General features: G+C 35.9%; 1 protein-coding gene across 1 annotated transcript in view; it reads right to left on the bottom strand.

The window, feature by feature from the left end:
• Positions 1 to 10935, bottom strand: part of LOC115929042 — a 43381-nt gene extending 32446 nt beyond the window's left edge. The window contains exon 1 of the mRNA XM_030997150.1: positions 10567 to 10935. Within this exon, the coding sequence (XP_030853010.1) occupies positions 10567 to 10651 (85 nt within the window). The 5' untranslated portion in view covers positions 10652 to 10935. The remainder of the gene's footprint in view (positions 1 to 10566) is intronic.
• Between the last annotated feature and the right edge of the window lie 11137 nt (positions 10936 to 22072).

Below are 22072 nucleotides of genomic sequence, written 5' to 3'. Positions count from 1 at the left end.
AATCACTTGCATCACCTTTTGTTCTTTCTTGACAATAATAAATGGTGGTGACAGTGGTAGTGGTGGTGATGGAAGTAATGGGGATGGTCATAATATAACATAGCATACAGTGTATATCACTCATGTCCCAATGCACTATTAAACATAAGAACATACAGTATACCCACATAAATCAACTTATCAATTTAAATCTCAGCACCTTTTAACTTTAATTAGCTTAACTTTTAACATATCATGTTATCACTATTAAACCTGAGCTTTTTTCATGTTTTTTTTTTTATAACCTTTGCTCATTTTCTATCTATCTGTTTCCTTTACATGAATCTCTGCATCTTTCAATTTTGTCATAACCTTGAATTAAATCAACAGACAATTTTGCATTCTGTACAAATTTAAACGTCAGGAAACTGAATACCCGGTAGCTAGAGCCTTTAATCATGGACAGTAACAGTGTCATTAGCTTGACAAATTTTTTGATGAAGGTACCATCGACAATACAAGAAATGTAGTAATGATGTATTCGGCCTATATACATGTACACAGGTGTATTGAAAATTGAAGGACGAAACCATCGTTAATGCAGACATCCTTGCGTAACGAGAGTTATCATTATTTTGCTATCTATGTTGTCTACGTGTAAGGCTAAGTATGATGACGATGGAGATGTTATGAGAAAAATAGTCACTAGACTGCATAAGAGGGGTTGAAAAATAAGAAGCTGGCCTATAATGAAAGAAAAGGAAATGCACAAAGAATCAGCAGCTTATTAATGTAGCTGTGAAGGACGTTTCGGAAAATAAAAGAACCTTCCTTTCTCATTGAACTGGCATCCTTTCTTCTACTTTAATCACTGTATAAATCAGTTCCTTTCTCTGTCGACTCCACCCAAAATCATGCCGACAAGTGCATGTATTTATCTTCTCAACAAAAATTAAAGAAGTTGTTGAGAAATTCACCTCTCTCCCCTCCCACTTTCTCTTTCACTAGATATAAAAATATTCCCTTCTAAGGAAAGTGCCATCAAGACTGCCTCTCTCTGGTCCCCTTTTAATTATTCATGCAAAAAACAAATATATATATATCTTTTCAAGAAATTGAATTAAAGAAAATATTCACACACCCCAACTTCATTTATCATTAATCCTGCATAATTCATTACATATACTGTAGTTGTTGTTTTTCTTTTCAGAAAAATTACATCGAAATTATCAAGAACCACCACCTTTTCCAGTTACCTTCTCAAGAAAAGTAGACTGCAGGAATAAAAATTTACCCCCCCCCCTCCCCCAGTTCTTGTCATTATTCCTGTGAAAATTCAGCTTGTATTTCTCAATTCAATTAGATAAACACATCAGAGAATTCATATTACATGTACACACCTTCTTCCCCCCCCCCCCCATCAGAATTCAGCAGACATTTTTCTTTAGAAGAAAATACACCAAAGAAACCTCCACAAAATCAAGAACCCTCTCCCCCCCCCCACCCTCTTCACCACACACCTCCCATTTGCTTTCTCCTCCTTCTATCCGGTCGAGAGTGGGAAGTTAATTACAAGGACCTGACCTCGTTAGGGGTGATTATGCGCTGAATCAGCTGCTAATTAACCCAGCCATTAGGCCCGTTTAAGATGGTGGGATGGATTAAAGGTCTGGAAGACCTCAGCCATAACAATAAATACATTAAGAGCCAGAAGGGGGGTACATGTATGATTTAACACCCTTCTGTCACAAAACTAATAAAGCCTCGGTCACAGATGTCATTACGAACTGCTACGAACGCCGTACAAACTTCGGGAAGACAACAGAAAAACAGGGAGATTCGTACAAAATTTCGTTCGCACAAACCTTTGTGACTGTAGCATAAGTTGTCCTCTTCACTGAAAGTAGTTTACTACATAGCAAAGAATATTCTATAAATCTGTAAGAAATTGAATCGTAATTCAATAGATTTACACTTTTTATTTGTATTATGATTGTGGGAAATTCACAGATCTTAATCAGAGAAAATGAATTAATAACATGTTTTTTTAGCATACCGGTAGTAATCTTATATCAATATTTACATTGTAATATATGTGTATGACACTATACACAATGCAGCCACTTTTGTGTTAACAAAAAAGAAAGAAATCCACTGAGAACGCTATACCTTTAACGTATTGATGTATTGTAAGTATTCCAAGGTTAAAAATTGAAGACAGTCAACATGTATGACAGCAACTGTCGAAAATTGGGGTATTGTGCTCAATGTTACTGGCATAACACCAAGGGCATAATTTTACACTTTCAATCAGCATGTGAAGATCAATATGTGAGTCACATCACATTATTCAACAAAGACATGCATCTGCCAGCTCTAAGCTTCGGGAATCATTGCTTAGTGTTCCAGAATCGTATCTGCAGCTCTTTGTCGGAATAAGTAATTAATCTTGCCCTATAACATACATGGATGAATGTTTGGAGAGGTAACAACAGGGAAAGTGGTTGAGCGGATCCATTTTTATAACATGGGATAAAAGGTATACAAGAGAAGAGAGAAAGAGAAGAGAGAAACAGAGTTGGGAGGGTGAGGGGTAAGAACTATGAAAGGGGAGATGAGGATAATGACAGGGAGATGGAGAGAGGGGAGAGAGAGAGAGAGAGAGAGAGAGAGAGAGAGAGAGAGAGACTAGGAGTAAGAAGAAAGAATGCAATAAGAGCAACAAAGACTCTTAGGAGCAAATTAGAGAGCTGGAAAGGAAAGGAGAGACAAAGAGAAATGGATGAGAATGAGCATGAGAAAATGCATAGAAGTGGAGATTCAGGGTAAAGAGAAAGAGAAAACAGAAAAAAGAGGAGATCTAATGAAAAGAAGACTGACCAAAGACAATTTAAAGTGGGCACTATTTTCCTCTTAAATTCAACATGAACGTGGAGACAGGAAATCTGGAAACCTATCAAAACAGAAATCCCTTTAGCATCAGAATGGGCTAGATGAGGAAATGTTCAAGCCTCATTCAAACATGAACCAGTAAACCCCTGTGCAAAGATCAAAATAAAATGAAAATTTGCTCAGTGAATATTGCATATCTGGAGCATTATAGCAAACAAATTACAATGAATGACCCATTTGTCTCTCATTTATTACATGAAATGGTTTTATATCATTTTTCTTTTCGCTGGGGTAATTTCCTGAAGCGGTTTTCAACATCAAGTGTAAACAGAGCTTTATGCACTTTAAATTCGAGCAATTTATGATTTAGTCTACCAGTACCTAATGGGTAGAACATGAGAGTATACCCCCCCCCCCCACCCCCCCCCCCCTCTCTCTCTCTCTCTATCTCTTCTCTCTCCCCCTTTCTTTCTCTCCCATCCCCCCTCTCTATCTCTCTCTCTCTCTCTCTCTACATTCTCTCTTTCTTTTCCCTTTACTTACTTTCTATATGTCGAATAATACATGTAACACTAGCTCTAGACTTGCACTAAACTATAATACATGAACTAATTCTGAGCATTTCAAGTTTTGTCACGACAATCAAATAAGGCCATTTGTCAAAAGTAAATTTCCAAATATTGACCACTTGAAATGCAAATAACAATGGTCATGAACCCCATCATAGGTTAATTATTGGTAAACAAAAATGGGCAGTTCTAAGACAGATGTACTAATCAATTACATGATGAAAGACCCACTCATTGGAATGCTTTGAAATGCTTTGAGGCCTGGTAAAAAATGACTGATATACCATATACATCTATGCTTAGAGCAAAAAGGATATTAACGCTATGTAAACGTATGAGTTAATGCTCCCTTATATTAGCACTAATATAGAATATGCGTCTCATGCGATTAGAAAAAAAGTATTAGAAGCAACCACACTGTGTCAGTGCCAAACCTTTGATGAATCAAACAATATTGAAATTGTCCACTTACAGTACGCCCATACATTAAAGTAGCATTTCAAATTATTAATTACATGAACATCTCACAAATGCACCTGCATGCATGTAAAATCCAAATACGATAGAGACGGGTTTGCCATAAAATTCTATAACTTACAAACCTGTGTATGTATATCTCTCATCATTTCCATAAAAAACAACTGTTGTTTACCAAATCTGTGTGTCCATGCACATGGCTTATTTTCAATTAAAGTATAGGCCTAAATCTACATCGGATGTAAATGAACAGCTGTTTCATGTCAGTTACGAAACATCATGGCACAGTACATGTTCCATACATGTTCATGTAATAGAGATTGTTTTGTCCTTGATTCCTCATCTTGCAAATGTGTACTCATTTTGACAGTTACATTACACAAAGACTGTTGCAAATATTGATTGGAAATAAACATACAAGTCTACAATGTACATGTCAAATCCTACTTTGAATTAAAATATATACAGTGTGTGTTCATATCTTGCAAAATGTACAATGTGTCCTTCTCTTGGTATTCTATTAAAAGACAGGCTGGCAAATATTGATTGGATTTACATGCATGTATCCTGGTACTGATAATCAAATACAATATCCAAGCGCTCTATCAAATTGTATTACCAATCAGCAGGTATGTATAGTACATCTGGCAGCATGCACTGTTTCAATTGAGTCACAAAAATAGCAGTAGGCTCTCTAAACAGCTACTGATGATCACAACGACCGTTTGGGAGTAAAAATTCACAGGTTTAGATCAATAACTTGAAAATTGACACCTGAACCAACCGCCCGTACGAACATCACCTTACCATAAGTACCAGCGGGTCGTTTTCCCGCTTCAAATCGGGACGGATGATGCCAATTTGCCGGCCGGTTTGAGGGTGGAATGTAAACAATCTCAGGCGAGATTGATAATTTGCAGGACAGTGATGAATTATGCGACCGACCGGTATTTTTTAAGGTGTTGATGAATGCATTCCCGAATGGGGGAAATATGCAATTAGCCTACATGTTTGTTGTCTATTGTTTGATAGTAGGCACTGAAGTGCACATGCAATCATACATTGTTTATTTTAAAAAACTGCTCACCTAAAATGGTTCCAATACAAGCCAAAATATCAGTGAAAAAAATACACAGGGGCTCAGGGCGAATTAGCCCCCGAAATGCCAAAAAGAGCCCCTGAAAGTCATTAAAGAGCCCCCCCCAAAAAAAAATTTGCATAGAGTTCAATGCAAAACGAATTAAAGAGTGCAAGCAAGCTTGAAAAGTAGCCCCCGAAATTTTTAAAGTATTTTTTTCCCTGCAAAATATGATAATGGTGTATTTCAAGAGAGTGTTTGCGCGTGGCTATCTCAAACTGAAAATTGGATTGTTAAAAATTGGAATAGAAAACTAGCTTAGCTAAAATTGTTCCAAGTAATAATGGTGCATATGCTTTTCAAGAGATTGTAAAAGCTTCGATTTCACATTAAAAAAAATTGGAATTGAAAATCAGAATTGGGTTTTTCTAATTATAAGTGGAATATCTGTAACTATCAACCATTAACAATTATGAAGTACATGTACATGTACATGTATGTACAAGAATTCGCTCCTACCATAATTTGACGCAAAAACAATTATAATGTCCTTACCTGCATATATTTCATATTCCAGTACTTAATAATAAATATATATGCTTGAAATCAACTTTGCAGACCACTGATTTTCCCCCCTCCTAACTAAACAAGCATTATACATAACATTTTCCACTTGATTTGCTTCATATTGTATGTCATTCCATTTGCATTATGATTACCTCAGCACTTTCAGCATGCAGCTGCATTTCCCTAAGTAATAACAAAAACATGAAGACTCAATGGTCAGGTAGTTATGAAAGGAGACATATGACAGGAAATTAGATTCCTGTCCTTTCAAAGCACAAACAGAATGCTCATAAACTGTATGAATATGAAACAGCTTGAAAATGCACATGTTACTCAAAAGGCTTTTGATGTGTACAAATGTATGCCCTTGCTTTGTCTATCGCACTGTTTTTAAAGATGAATTCACAATAGGCATAGTTTGATTTGCAATGGTGGATTAATTTGTTTATAAATCACTAATCCAAGTTGCTTTTACAAAGAAAAGCTCATGCGACAATATTACTTGAAGGACTGTTAATTCACATACAGTGCAATTACTGATATTCAAAATTGGTATTACAACAGTGATTAAAATATCACTGTTTTACATGTGTTTTCAACAAATGCATTACGGATGCAAGCTGGATAGTTCCAACAAGAATAATTGTCCCAGTTGTTCCATGCTAAGACGGCCAACGCTAAGAGAGTTGAAGTGTTACAAAGACACTTAAGACTCTAGTGACAAGTGACATTTCTGGGATCTTGGTATTTTAAGAAGTTTTCATAGGTTTGGAAAAGGCATTCGATCTGAAGCATTCATTGTGAACACAGCAATGTTAACTCAGCTATGGTTAATCACTCAGATTTAAAATCTTTAGGTTTCGGGGAATCGACCTCATCTCCTCATTTCCAAAAGGAAATGAAGGAATTAAGACTGGTCGGGGGAAGCAGACCAGAAGAAAACAAGAATAAAGCTTTTCAAAAGAAAAGACAACTCCCCATCAAACACCATGGAATAAAATCCCACTGACTATGTGTTCAACCAGAGGGGACCCTAAACTTACAAGCTCTGCTTTTACCAGTGTCTCATTGTCTTTCTTTTAATTCACTTTTTTATCATTGCAATCATCTTTCTTTTCAATTACAATTACCATATAAATTATAATGTTCTGTATTATTATTGTGTATTAGTTTGTAATGTCTTGTACACGTCTTGCATTTTGTTTTATTGTGAATTTTAATGTTTTGTATTTTCCACATTTATCATTTATGTTATGGGTCCACCCACTTCTCTCAAGCCATCGGCTTTATCGGGTGTAAATGATCCAGCACAATTCTCAATGTATATATATTGTATGTGATTTTTTATGAAATAACAAATTGAAATTGAAAAAAAAAAATTGTAAATGTGTAATAATCTAATGTTATGCTCCTTGTGAAATTTGAATAAAATATGAATAAATATCTTATCTAATCTTATACAGAATCTGTAATGTAAACGCATCTATGGTCTGTCACTCTGTGGTCTTGATGTTTCAGAGAATTGGATTGAAATGAACTATTCCCAGATGGAATGACGTGAGGGGAGATGCGTGCTTGCAGGAGGAGAGCTGCATCAAGGGAAACAAGAATCAAACGGAAAGACAACTACTCATCAAACGCTACATAATGCCAATGTCTGCATTACAGAATCCGGAATGTGAACACGGCTTAAGATAATCGCTCTGTAGGCTTTATGTTTCAGAGAATCGCACTGAAGCAACACATTAATTCCCAGAGGAAATGAAGGGAGACGGCTTCGGAAGAATTAGAGCTGCATGAAGAGAAACTAGAATAAAAAACTTTTGGAAAGAAAAGACAAGTAGTTGTCAGACGGGACATAATACCAAAGACAGAATGTTCAATTCTGAATCTGGAATGAGAACACATGCAGCTAAAGATGATCCCTCTGTAGTCTTTAAGTTTCAAAGAATCGCACCAAGGTGACCAATTCCCAGAGGAGATGAAGGGCGACTGCTTGGGGAGGGAGAGCTCAAGAGAAACAAGAATAAATTGTTCGAAAGGAAGGACAGCTACTCATCAAATGACATGGAATGAAATGCCAGGGACTGTAGATAAAACAGCTTTAAGATGCTCAAGTATTCTATTGATTCTCATCTTCCAAGCTTAGGTTTCTCTCTCCAGTGATTACTGTCCAATCTAGCCCTCAGTCCTACCGATTCCCTGTAGTAATTCTCAGGAACACTTGATACACTCAAATCATTGAAGGTACTATTTAAAAGTTTGGGCTATTGAAAAAATCCATCAAAATGTCATTTGTTCGAGGCATATGATCTATCATAAAAGCAGAGGCCAAGTGAAGTCTTTTCCCAAAAGATTAGATTTGTACATACTACATAGGTATTCATTAAAAGCAATATTCCTCCTCTTCGAGTTTGCCTTGATTCTTTTCAGCTATTTCCTAGTACCGGTATGTTTGTATGCTTGTTTATATTTTTTGACTGTTTGCGAATTGTATTCAGATTATGGAAAATGAAGTAAACTTAATTTAATTACATGATCTATACCTTGCACTCAGTAAGCAGATACAAATGAGGTAAATTTCTCTCTGCAAGACACTTAATAAATGTTAACAGTGTTGCCTGTAAATTTTCCATGCATATATGTTCGGAGAGGCTCAATTAGATTACGATAGATTCATTCAAATTCCAAACACTTTTATTTAAAGAAAAATAAGTGCATGTTTTCAGTGTACATTTCTAAGAAACCTCCCCCATAACGAACAAATGAATCGATAAAACCTTACAAAATAGGTTCTGACATAAAGAAGGGAAAAATATATGAGTACATTACATGCGACAAACTCAACCGTGGAAAGCAACTCGGTAGTATAAGACGCAAAGGCCATCTCCCACATCTTTGAACGTTGGCATTAAAGTGCATTAGTTTCCTCATGCGTGGGTATATGGGGTAGGTGAACGTGATTAAAGAGGAAAATTAACATGTCGGAATGTCTTGCCGGTAAAGCTTTTATGCACATTGATGGCATTTAGTATTATTTAATGGCAAGGCTCTGAGAAACGAGTTTGTTTCTGCGTAATGGCACAGCGCTATGAGGAAACCAAGTGCTGCAAGTATATTTCAACGAAAATAACTCTAAAAATAACGACAAGCTCATGAGATAATCATGTACAATTTTGGATATACAGCCTGTATACTTATCATATTTTCCACAAAAATATGATTTTCATGGCTATTTTAATAGGGTTACATGCACATGGGTCGATCATGCATATTCTGGTGAAATAACAGTTGATATGCACTGTTGAACCGGTTTGCAAAAAATCCCACCAAAAGTATTTGTGGATCATTCAACTAATGAGAACTGTCTCCAGGTTCCAATTTATAAGTACATATTTTCATTAAGTTTTTCATACCAAGTGCTTAAAAATTAACAAGCTTTCATCCTTTTCAGCAATAAGGGTAAAATCCAATGGTACAAGTCATGTATATGTACCAAAACAGTTTTCAAAGTCTTTACCTGTGGTTCAATGAGCGATCAGCTAAAGATATTTTTGGAATACTGTTTAAAGAATTAATTTATATGAACAATCTAATGTTCTAAATAGAATATTTTACATTCTTTTTTTTAACTTGGCTATAATAACTATAATAACAAAAAACGACATGTTGAAAACAGGAGAAGAACAAATAATCTAAAAATGTCCAAAATGGGGCCTAGTATTTCGCAAAATGGTTAACTTTTGGTAGTTACCATAAAACCTAGGAATGATTTTACATTATAATGTTTAAATACTAAAAAGAGAAAAGAAATTCTTACAGATAGGATTACACATTTTTATTATTCACCTTAGTTTAAAGGTAAAGACCAGTTATGGTCATGCGATTGCATTGTGAAAGAAACGTTGTGGAATCGATCAGAAAAGGTTGATCATCTAGCATCTACATGTAGCATCTGCAAGGTTTTGGAATCATCAAAATGATAAGAAATTTGGCCCATTCTTTGTAAAGTTACAAGCACTATATACACAGAAAGATGTATATGGGACTACCCTATATCTCTCACAGACCATGAGAGAAACAAATTTACCAAATATATGAATTAGTAGGCGGTCTCCCGGCAAATTTTGTATCATCATGTATTAGTCAAAACATATTCTTTCACATGATTGTTAATGAGAGCTTCCATTTCATTTTTTGAAATTGGGGCGTTTCCAATACTGGTCTTTACCTTTAAACTTAGTTTTTAAAATCCAACAGATTCCATTAGTTCTGAAAGAGATTGTTATGTATTTAATAACACAGCATTATTTTTCACTCACAGATACTGGAAATACAGTCCCCCACTGTATTCCCAGGGCCTAGTGGTGGTCGATAAAAAGGATTAGCAACGGTTGCAACCAGATATGTATCATCATGATTGTGGTTTCTACCTGACAATTTATGCCTTCCTGTATTACCTAAAAGTACAGAGGATTTGTGTATCGTCCAACTAAAGATTATTGTGTAATATACACTTCAATATGTCCAGTATTAAAGGGAATTAAACACTTTGTATTCATGATATTATCAGGGATATAATGACTTGGGTGAGGTCCAATATGGTTGTAATCCAAGGTGATATATTCAATTAAATTTTTTTTTTTTTAATAGGGTGAAGGGTTTTGTTTTTTCAAAATCCATCAAAACACAATCTAGAATTTCATCAATTGAATGAGGTTTTCATTTGAATCAAACAAAATCTACAGAGAAGTAATTATGGTACATTTTTATTGAATGTATTAGAACTAATACAAAGTTGTTTAGTTACATACATATGTTGTATACTGTACATCAATAATATAGTTTTTTAATTAAATCACACACAGATAGTAGTACTGTTTTTGTAGTTTGCTCACATAAATCTTTCATTGGGAAACAAACCTGGAATGAAGCTAGGTACATGTAGATCTATTCGATGTTTTGAAGGAGACATATGCTTTTGTATTAAAAAAAAATACTTACCATCAGTTTCAATGGCCCTGGCATATACCATACAAAGGTATAATGATATAGCAATACCAATTACACTGAAACGTAGGCATGTCATTGTACTGTAGCTGTAATTAAGACACTGTTCTACATTAAATGTATTGAAAAGATTGTTAATAATCCAATATATTCCAAACTGGTCAGACGAGCTAGAAGCTAATAGATGGTTATGAAATCAAGGCATGTGTTGAATCAGGTGGAAGGAATCAAAAAACCTCATTAAAATGAGGAATTAGTAGATCAGACGAGAAAAGCCATCAAGACGAAGATAGGTGGTTTATCCATACGAAGCAGCCTGAACTGAACTCAGAGCCGCATGCAGTATATTGCCTGGGAAACACTGCGTCTGTCGCCGATGGAAAAGCCTACACTTCTGGAGGACGTGGGTTACATGCAACAGGCTGTTTGCCTCGCTAGCGTCAGCAGTCTCTTTAAAGACTTCCCGTCTATTTTCTTTCCCCAGCCCGCAAAAACAACCCTCATATTTAACGAACGACAAATACAGAAATATACATCAATAAATCCTACTTAATTTATGTCGGGTTCTTTGATGATAAAAATGCAGGTATTATGATTCATGGACGAGAGGAATGGATTTCAGAATAAAAAATAAAATGGTAAGGACAGGAAACGAGGCTGTTTGTCTTGATTGCTTTCGTCAACAGGCTTTCAGGATCTTTCTGTGCTAGGATTAGGCCGTTTGTGAAAGGATGGCCCACTTCTTTAACTAATCAATAAAGGCGGTGAGCTATTTAGATACTTCGGGTATGACATATCTCACTGAGAGAAAGCGGACTTTTAACCTAATCAATAATAGATGATTTCTACCATTGTATAAATGGGAATAATGCTCTAGTTTTCTAAGGTGTTAGATACTGCAGAATTTAGCCTGAAGATAATGGTTTGCGGAGAGCGAGAAGGGCTGCAACTCATTTCGTTTTATGTGAAACAAACGTCCTTTTGGTTCTCAACGGATGTGATGACGTATGTGTAACTATAGGGCTGAAAATCATCCAATTGATTTAGGCATTATAAATTTACTGTAAAATGGCTTTAGGATTGGAAAGAACATCTTGAAGACTCAACAATTCTTACTTACACTGGCAACTAGATCATTCATACCCTTTAATACCAAGTTTGTAATTTTTTAAAGCATGTGAAAAATTGATTTGCCTCGATTTATGTATCTTGAGAATATGACATATTAAAGCGTTCATCTAAAACACTAAAAAGTTACCAACAAAGGCCCTAATTCAACCAGTCCACCTTTCATTATTTGAGTTACGAAAAACACAAAAAATATCAAATTTACAAAGGGTATGACAAATTTAGTTGTCAACTGCAGCTATTTGACATATGAAAATAATTATATGAGAAACAAACAAATCCAAGCAAATATTTATAATCTAGAAACTAAAGAGTTTCACAAATTTTATAAGATAAAACTTTAAAGCAGAATATAATCAAACTTTGTCTTGGTTCATTGTAATGACCATCTTTGAAATAGAATGAACTCTTTCACAAATCAAAATAATCTTCCCACAAACAACTTGTCTACAAGCATACAGTTATATAATCTACCAAAAATGATTTTACATCAATACGTACGTCATACTGCATGTTTTTTTAAATACTCTGTTGCTAATGAGTTTAAAAGAAGATCTGACGTTCGTTTTTGTCCTTGAACAGGAGACATCTTTATCTCCAGTCATTGTGATATGGTCACAGCTGCGAATAAGGAAATGGGCTCGGCGCCATCTTGAAGTTGTTTTTGTTTTTGTACTTAGGTTTGATCTTGATGACCATGAAGAACAACAGTCGCTATAATGACGATAAGTATCCAAATTTGATCTTGTTTGATGTTTTGTTCGAAGATTATTTTCTAACTTTTGCTTTAGAAATACAAGTTTGTTATCTTTCTTGATTGTTTAACTATGAAATGAGAAGAAAATAATGCAAATGAGATTATTTCACTTGATAAAGTCATTCCGATTTGTCAAGCATATCATATCTAATGGATATACATGAAGCTCATGATTTACTATTATATTGCAATATTGTAATATATTCCCTCAAAATAAAACATAATCTTATGATTGCAAATAAGGAAATGAATTGCCGACATCAACATCTAAAAAATAATTTGTGACATTTACACACTAAATTGACGATTGAATAGATTTTGTACACCTTCTCTCACTTGGCGCATTCAAAGCATCGCAAACAATGGGGCGAAATGCAGAGGCACGATTGATTGGAAAACTACTGTAACTGCGGGGCAAAATACATTCTATTATTGATTAAGGGAGTTACTGCTTTCATAAACCCCTTTCTCTATTATCCTTTTACTCTCGGGTGGCTAGTCTTGCCTGAAGGAGTTTGAGTTTTTTAAGATGAAGTCAAGCTATTTGCTAGTGAAAGTGGGGAAAGAAGTGATTCTGTTCAACGGGGATGATCGATTACTTCAAGTATAAAATTAGCGATTTCAAAGAGTCACTTTTGCCAACATTATATCATCATTATTACTAACATTTCTTTAATTTTAATGAAAAATACATAAAAAGAAAAAATTCTGCGTTGTTATTAAGCAGATATTAGAAAAAGAAGTTTTTATTTTAGAAATGAAAACTACTCTCAATTTTGCTTTTCTCGAATTGAGCTGTAAATTTAGAACATCAATCAAGAAAATTGCAATTATTTTATTTCCAATTATGTATTTAGATTTATCAATCATATCCAATGCTATAACATGAGATAACTCCTCCCCACCCCTCCACCATCTCCCCCCCCCCCCCAAAAAAAATAAAAAATTATCACACATTAACTTTCTGGTATTGGAGTCCACTTTAAACTCATTACAAGTTAATAACTGAAATTCTATCACTTATACGGGACATTAAAGTGTTATTTGTCTGCTGAGAGCAAAACAAAGCAATATGTACCAGCATAAAAACATATATGGCGTGCAGCTGGCCCTCTGATAACTGCACACTATTAGTATATATTAAGTGTAGATACAGACTTACTGCCTCTTCATGACACAGCAAATTTCATGTAACAAGAAACAAAATAGGAAGTATGATAAGAAGAATGAAGGACAGAGACTTGTAAAAGCTTTATATCTATAGTGAATTTAATTCTCAAAACATGAAGACATATCTAATAAAAACTATAGAAGCAAGGTATTCATACATGTGGTTTCCTTTCAGAATACTTTTCATTATACATGATTGACAGAATAATGGTCTGGATCATTGATGTTAAGATGTATATGCCTTATCTTCTATTCTACTTCCTGTTCCATTTGTAAAATTCCTATTCCTTAAGAAATAATCATACCTGTAACTACCGTCTTCAGGACACATTTCATTATCATTGATTGAAAAAAAAGATGAGCGAGATGGGTGATACATGCTGTCTTCCATTCCTCTTCAAATTCTTCTTTCCCTAACCAACGACTGAACTACCCCTCCCCCCCCCCCCAATCCTACCACCAATCATTCCGAAAGGGCCCTAGGGGGTGAGTGACATTTAGGAGTGGATATGTGTGACATGTTATAAGAGATCCTTGGGACTGTCTTCTCTCAGGCTACAAAACACCACCCAAAAATGAAAAGACTGACATTCTGATGAAAAAGGATGAAAGATTTAGTAGAATATTCTTAAAGCCCATCTGCACTAGTTTGGCCAAGAGGGATTAGACCTCCCTGTATGGTCACTGACAGGTGGTTATCTCATCAACTCAGCTCTCAATTAGCATAAGACAAAGGGGACCATGGGAGACCACTGGTCACCGGTTAGGCATTAATTGTTTGCTATATAGAGGGCGCAAGTAGCTATAATTAGTGCAGTGGGGTTTAAAGTATTAGCTTTTGAAATGAAGTGATGTAATGCCGGGCTACAGCATTAAAGGACAATAATGATATTCATAACTGAGAATCAGATCAACACATAAACAGTTTGCCAAAATCTGATTTGTATGAATGCCCAAAAGTGGATATGGTGGTTTACAAATCATATAAGACTACTGGTATATGTTATCATCACTGCACACCCTGTAGGTGTAGAATTTTTTAATTTACAAAAAAAAAGGGAAAATTATAATTTTTTTGACTGAAACAGATATGTGTTTTGCTTAAAATCATCCAATCTAAAATAGATTTATGTAAACTTTAGTCACAAAAGACTTTTTCTAATGTTAGAAATCTACTTTTGATATGAAATTCTAAGTCATCAGCAGCAAAATTTCAATAAAAATAGTGACCAAATGAAATCAATTTGGTACTGTGTTGCATGGAATGCACATGATTTGATGGAAAGAGTGTGAAAAATGTAATATTCTCTACACTTCCACATACAAAATTCACATCATGCCTGCAACAAAATACAAGGCTTTGCCTGTATCCGCCGAAAGTGATGACCCCTTTTTTGTAAAGCCCTTTGTCTGTTCAAATATGCTCCTCTGGCTCTCCTAGGGTCTTGTCAATCGATTGTACGTGAACCTAGCTCTAGGGTACCTGACATCTATATCAAGTACCCTGGCACTTACGACTAAACCATACTGTGTACCACTGTGCTTCAAAGATAAGATCTTGCAAGATGCCTGTACACTGTACATGTTTCAGTCTATGATGTGTCTACCTGACGTATGTTAGTCTGTATGTGTGTGTATCTGTCTGTCTGTCTGTCTGTTTGAACCTAGGGTGAACATGCATTTAGATAGTACACGATGTCTTTTTTAAGTACCCTGGTACTTTAATTGTCTAAAACCATACTTTGTACCACTGTGTTTCAAAGATCTAATTGCTCTGCTTTTACATGTATCAGTCTTTGTATCTATCTGACGAATGTTAGTCTGTATGTGTCTGGTTGTCTTTCTGTTTGAAATTTAATAGGGTGAACATACATGTAGATGGCAGGGTGCTACAAGAATTTTTTTCACCACTTGCCCTGTCGGGCAAGTGGGTTTTCAATTTACTTGCCCAAACAATATTTCCACTTGCCCAAAACTTTAAAGCGAAAAAGGACTCGAGGTTAAAGCATTTATTATCTCGTAATGATAAGTTAGTGTTTTAGATAGCAAATTAATGCACATACATGTACAGTGTAACTGTACTGAATAATAACCTAATATGTCAAAGAAAATGGTCAACAAAGGATGGTTGAAGGTTTAAAAAACGCATTTTATTGATTCTCCATAAATAATCAGATTCACATGAATCTCGGCAAGGTAGAATGGTTCAAGCAGGTTTAAGTTTTTAATATTCAGTCATGTAAAAAAGCATAATGACCCTGTTGTAAAAAATATGATACAAACATGTCATTAATGGTAGCCACATGTACCATGGTGCAACATCACATGATCAGCAGTATGACAAGGATTCCACATGATTGTGTATTGAAATTTATGCAACAGGGCCATATATAATCTGTAAGTCAATTGCAGCAAATGCAATAATCACATAAATAAAACAAGTGAGTTGTTCAGCAAAGGCTGGCAAGAAAGTTCAATGTTGATATTTAAAGATAATATAATATAGAAGCAAGAACAGCAGTTGAGTTGTAATTGTACCTTTACATTGGCAGATTAATAAAGGTGACGTACATTGCTGCCTTTCTATCGGCGATCGCAGGAAAATCCACACATATACCACATTTCATGGTATTTTCATCACTATTGAATTGTAGCCATGGAAATTCCGTCTTCCATTTCGGAACGAACCCTCGTTGTCTGTTGTGTTCGTAGTTCGCTTTCTTGGCTGGCGGTGCCTCCATGTTTACTAGCACAATCGAGAAAAAACAGCTGATCAACGCACGTGTGTGTCTGTGCAAGCCGCTGTCATTTGGAAACGTAGGCTAATTTTCAGCTGTTAATAATTTGGGTCAACTCTTCCATCAAGAAACGTCATGTAAATAATGGGTAATCAACTATTTTAAATAAAGTACGGACATTTTTATTTCATCATTCACTGCTATAAATATCATGCCAAAATTTGTAAATTCTTACTAAATAATAATATTGAAGATATTTTACGATAAATCTCGGATAAGTATGCGAAAACTAGACTAAACAACGTCGCTAAAACCATGAAAACAAAACAACAACGGCTTATATTCTGGGGGTCTCGATACTATTATCAAAATGACTCGCTCGGTCGGATCTTGAGACCGCAGTAATAAATTGAAAACGAGACAAAAACATTCATCTGATTTATATGAGCAGCGAGTTTTAAATAATATGTTCACAATCATTAACAGTCATTATGAATAAATATCAAACATTTGACTTTTTGTACTTACTAGAAAATCCCTGTTGTTTATTCCATTCCGATTCGCACGTGTTCATTTCCCTAGAATAATGGCGTCATATTTGGCGTGATTCAACCAATCGGCAATCAGAGAATAGCAAAGGCCTGTCGGTGCGGCCTGCAGAGCTAGAGAGAGAGAGCGCGAATAAGCTCGCAGCTGGTACGATCGCGCTAGCTGTCTCTAGCTAGCTCACGGCCGGCCGTGCGTGGAGGCGGAGCGGCATTCATGGCTTGAAGTGTCACTGTTGCATGCGCGCTGAGCTAGCTGAGCTGGCTAGCTGTCTGTGAAGTTTTTTCGAAATCGGAACGATCGCTTTTTTGCTTCTGGATTTTGACGACGGGTAAGAAGTTGACGGGTGAATGGTAGAGTTCTTGGACACTAGGAAATTACTGTAAAAGTATCACTTGCCCGAATCGGGCAAGTGATAATTTGATTTACTTGCCCGACGGCTCAATTTGGTTGCCCCGGGACGTCGGGCAAGCGGGTTTGTCGCGCCCTGGATGGTACATGATGTCTTTTACAAGTACCCTGGCACTAAAATTGTCTAAAACCATACTTTGTACCACTGTGTTTCAAAGATCTTGCTCTATCTGTATCAGTCTACGTACATGTCTTTCTGATTTACAATAGTCTGTATGTACATGTCTGTCTGTCTGTCTGTCGAAGCACTTCATGATCACTTTGGAGCGCAATTTTGTTTAGGGCTTCAATATTACACCATATCACAGACACTGATAACACGTAGCGCCATGCATCTCAGATTTGTAAAACTGGAAACATTGTTAAAAAATGCCTGAGGCATAATTTTTTATAAATTTAAGAAAGGAAAATATGTGGATATATCAGTGACAATATATTTCAAACTGTTTGAAGCACACATGACATGAACCTGATAGATCACTTTTAATTGGCAGGACAGTCATTAAATATTAATTAAATTTTGACAGATACAAATGCATTACCTATATGTACCTGCTACTGCTTTACAATTCTGAATCTCAAAGGCCAGTCATTAAATATTAATTAAATTTTGACAGATGCTAATGGATGACCTACACGCCACTGCTATGCAAATGTAAACCTCTCCAAAAAAGTTTGTAAACTCAAGTTTGATCGATTATATCTCTGTTGTCATGGGTCATTATCGCTTCGTCGTTTAGCATCATTAGAAAGCAGGTTTATTCCTCTTTAAAATGATACCATTTTTGTTCAGAAAAATGTTTAAGAAATGAGATACAATTACTGCTGACACATTTAAAAGTTACATTCTTTCAAAATGTAAGTGTGAATAATGTGGGAGAGTTGAAGTATTCAAATATTTTCTGCCCATTTCTATTAAAATCTCTTGAGAAATAGTGCAAGAATAATGCCGGGTAACTATATTGTGAAGCTATGACTTTCTTTCCTATCCTTTCCAGTAATTCTCCTCGTCTTATCAGACCAGGGGGGTGTTTCACAAAGATCCTAAGTTGAACTTATCTCTAAGTTGGACTTAAAAACTATGGAAAGCCATTAGCATCTTTGAAAATATTTTGTAAAAGTTATTTTAAAAGGCATAAAATATTAATTCAAATCATTCATATTTTCTATTATCAAGGAGATTTCATGTTTGTGATGTGAAATTCATGAAAAGTCTAAAATACTTAAAGTTTTGCTTTTGAATATATTTCATTTTAAGGCTACAAATGGCTTTCCATAATTGTTAAGTCCAACTTAGAGTTAAGTTCGACTTAGGATCTTTGTGAAACACCCCCAGGATGGCTTCTGTCTGCAGAGGCCACTTCCAAAACAATCACAAGAGGATGTTGACTGCCATCTCCGATCAATATCTAATTCTACAGAGGGTTGTCTGGTCTAGGGAACCTAAGCCTTTGACGATAGTGATCTTCTAAGATGACAGAGTCACACTTACTGTTAAAGGGAATGGATCCAATTCATGTCTAATTCTAATGTGTTGGTATGTCTAGGAATCCCCTAGCCACTTGTGATTGTGATCTCTCGAACTGACAGAGCAGAAAATTATTCTATTGCAATGAAGGTCTATGATGAATGTTTAAATTCTATAGAAGATTGACTGATCATCTAGGGAACATCCAAACCTCTGACGATAGCAATCTACAAACTGTACTAAATTGACAGAGCAGAATCTTATTCTACTGAGGGTAGGTACAAATGGTAGGCCTAGGAAACAGGGGATACCCCAGCCACTAATGAAAGTAACCAACTAACTTGAGTACCTGACAAAGTTTACCTAAGTATTACACAAGTATATCTATGATGAATCTCTAAATTCTACAGATGTTTGGTAGGTAGTCTAGGAATACCCCTAGCTTCTGATGATAGTGGTCTACAATGTACAAACTGTACTAAGCTGACAAAGCAGAACCTACATGTATACTCCTTTAAACATAGGGATCTATAATCCAATATCTATTATAAGATGTTTGGTTGGCCAAGGGATAGTACAAATCCTCTGGTGACAATTGCTTTATGCTTTATTTTGTCAAAAATATGGGGTTAGGGTTAGGTTGCTATTGGGTTTTAGGTTGGAATAAAGGCAAGGATTAGGGTTATGTATACGTGTAGTGTTTGGTCCAGGGCCGGTTGCAGTTAAGAATTGGTCAATGTACAACATTGACTGAAGAGAATTATTGTTGGAGGATGTGTCGCAGAATACTGGTAGCCCAAGCCATTGATGATATGATAGCGATCTACTACCTGACAGAGTCAAACCCTACTCTATTACACATGGATCAATACAGCACCTACAAATGTCAACAGCGATGCCTCTTTGACATTTACATCCAGCCAATCAAACGCCAATCACCAAACAAAAATAAACGCGGCGCTGCCGTTAAGAAGCCTGCCCTGACGAGAAAGAATCCCTTAACCAGCCTATTTGCTCTGTCCGCAGGCACTGTCAACATCACATGTGGATAAATTGTTTGTCATAACAACATCTCCAGCGAGAAATATGGATTAGTGCAAGCGCTGCATACATATTTATATAGAGGCACAGGGAGATTGAACATACAAACATGATCTTGTATCTGGTATCATTGGTTGAAATTCCTACCATCATAGGATTACATTGTAAACTTGCGATGGAATACTTCAGATATTTCTGATTGTCCATGTATCAGACGTAATACATGTACAGACCAACCTATTGCTCAAAGGAGACATGAAAAGCTGTCTCCATATTCATGTGGCCATGTATGTACAAGTTAGTTTGGGATAAGTTTCAAAGAAAAATAGTATTAAAAGAGAACACACAATGTGATCTCTAGGTCTGCTGGTCTTTATATACATGTAAATGTACAAGTAGTCGTTACGTACAGCTAGGTTACTTTAATACAGGTTTTAATAAGGCTCATCATAACAACAGCGAAGCAGGGCCATGACGGGCTAGCAGTCTTTCTGTACAGGCGGTTGATCAAGCATGCATGCTCCACTGTATTTTTATGATGGATATCAAGAGATATTATGTAAGATGTGAATTAGTTTTATAACACATCCAAGAGGCTTACTATTGGATTGCTCACACATGACAAAGGAAAACTGTGACAGTTGTCTTTTTCAAGTGGAGGAATAAAGAAATTAGATGAATGCGACAAAAGTCAGACTTATACTCACTATCCCTGTGTAAAATCAGATACAGAAAGGTAAAGCGTATGATACATCATTTTAAAAGTAATTTAAGGGCCTGAAATTCATCTACAATGAACTTTTGTACCCAAGACAAATCAGACTTTTGGCTAGAAAACGATTCAGTCTGAAGTCAGGCCTTAATTCTCCCTGAACAACTGGCATCCCTGATTATAAAACAATGCTGCCGTTTACCAGGTCATATGTGAACCAACCTTACATGGAAGTCTTGTTCAACAATGTTTAAATTCTATTATGCCACTGCAACATGCTTTGGCCCAGGGGTACGATCCCAAGATCAGCCCTCTTGACATTTGGGCGCCAATTTTAGTGCTTACACGAGCATCACTCGGAGCACTACGGGAGGACTCTTCACACCTTTTTGTACCTTTCTGTGGAATGATTGATCAAAGTGCTTCATAAAACCAACATGGTAAAAAGCCAGCCGAACCCGCACTAGTTAAATGCTCGTACATGTACTGTACGTACAGCTTTGAACATCACACACACTGGCAGGATTATAGAAACAGTTCTCCTCTTTCTATTCTCTTCAGAGATCTCGTCATCAATGCCAGGATGCAAATTGGCCATGAATATGGATATCTAGTGAAACACGATCATGTGTCTCCGGCAACTTAGAATACTGAAATGATTGATTCTCTGAAGTTCAAATGAAACTAATTCCGGAAATGATATTGAGACCAGTAATCATCATTGTTAGTGTGAACATGATCATTGTGAGTGTGGACATGATTGTAAGTGTGAACATGATCATTGTGAGTATGAACATGATTTTTGTTAGCGTGAACATGATTGTTAGTGTGAAACTGTGAACATGATCATTGTTAGTGTGGACTGGGAATAAAATGGGTGCGTTTACTCACATGCATGTCGTTTATGTGAGGTATGGTGGAAGCAGGATCATCAGTGAATGTCTTTGTCTTTCCTTTTCATCTTTCTTTATTCCCTACCGATTTTATTCTTAGCTATTCCTATCTTTTCTTGTATTCATATTTTTGGTAAATTTATCTTGGAATGAGAAGAAATCAAATTGCAAAGATTAGAAACACTTGCTTTGTACATTTATAACCAAATAATCATGTTTCTTCAAAAACGAAAATGGCAATCTTTATCTAAAGGAGATGTGAATGTATTTTATGAGATGATATTAATGATGATGATGATGTATTCATTCAACTTGACTGCCAACAAAGCAAGTACTGTATAATGTATATGCTAGTGATCTAAAGATGTATGCCCTATCCTCACTGATGGGCACTCACATATCGACTTGGTTTCAAAGATTCAAACCCAAGACCTTCCAATTATGAAGACCAATGCTCTACCAAACAATCTTCTAAGAGTTGCAGTAGTATAACACAAGCCCGTAACATGAGCCCATGCCTTGTAAAAGGATATAAAGACAAGGCAGGGGCTTGAACCCTAATCCTCTGTATTGAATGTCTAGTGAATGAACCACTATACCAAGGTACTCCTTCATTCAATGAGTTTCAAATAGGAC

Source organism: Strongylocentrotus purpuratus, unplaced genomic scaffold, assembly GCF_000002235.5.
Source record: "Strongylocentrotus purpuratus isolate Spur 01 unplaced genomic scaffold, Spur_5.0 spur5_scaffold_4, whole genome shotgun sequence".
In the NCBI taxonomy this organism is placed as follows: Eukaryota; Metazoa; Echinodermata; class Echinoidea; order Camarodonta; family Strongylocentrotidae; genus Strongylocentrotus; species Strongylocentrotus purpuratus.
The sequence above is the reverse complement of the archived record's forward strand: the minus strand, read 5'-3'. Positions and strand labels throughout refer to the sequence as shown.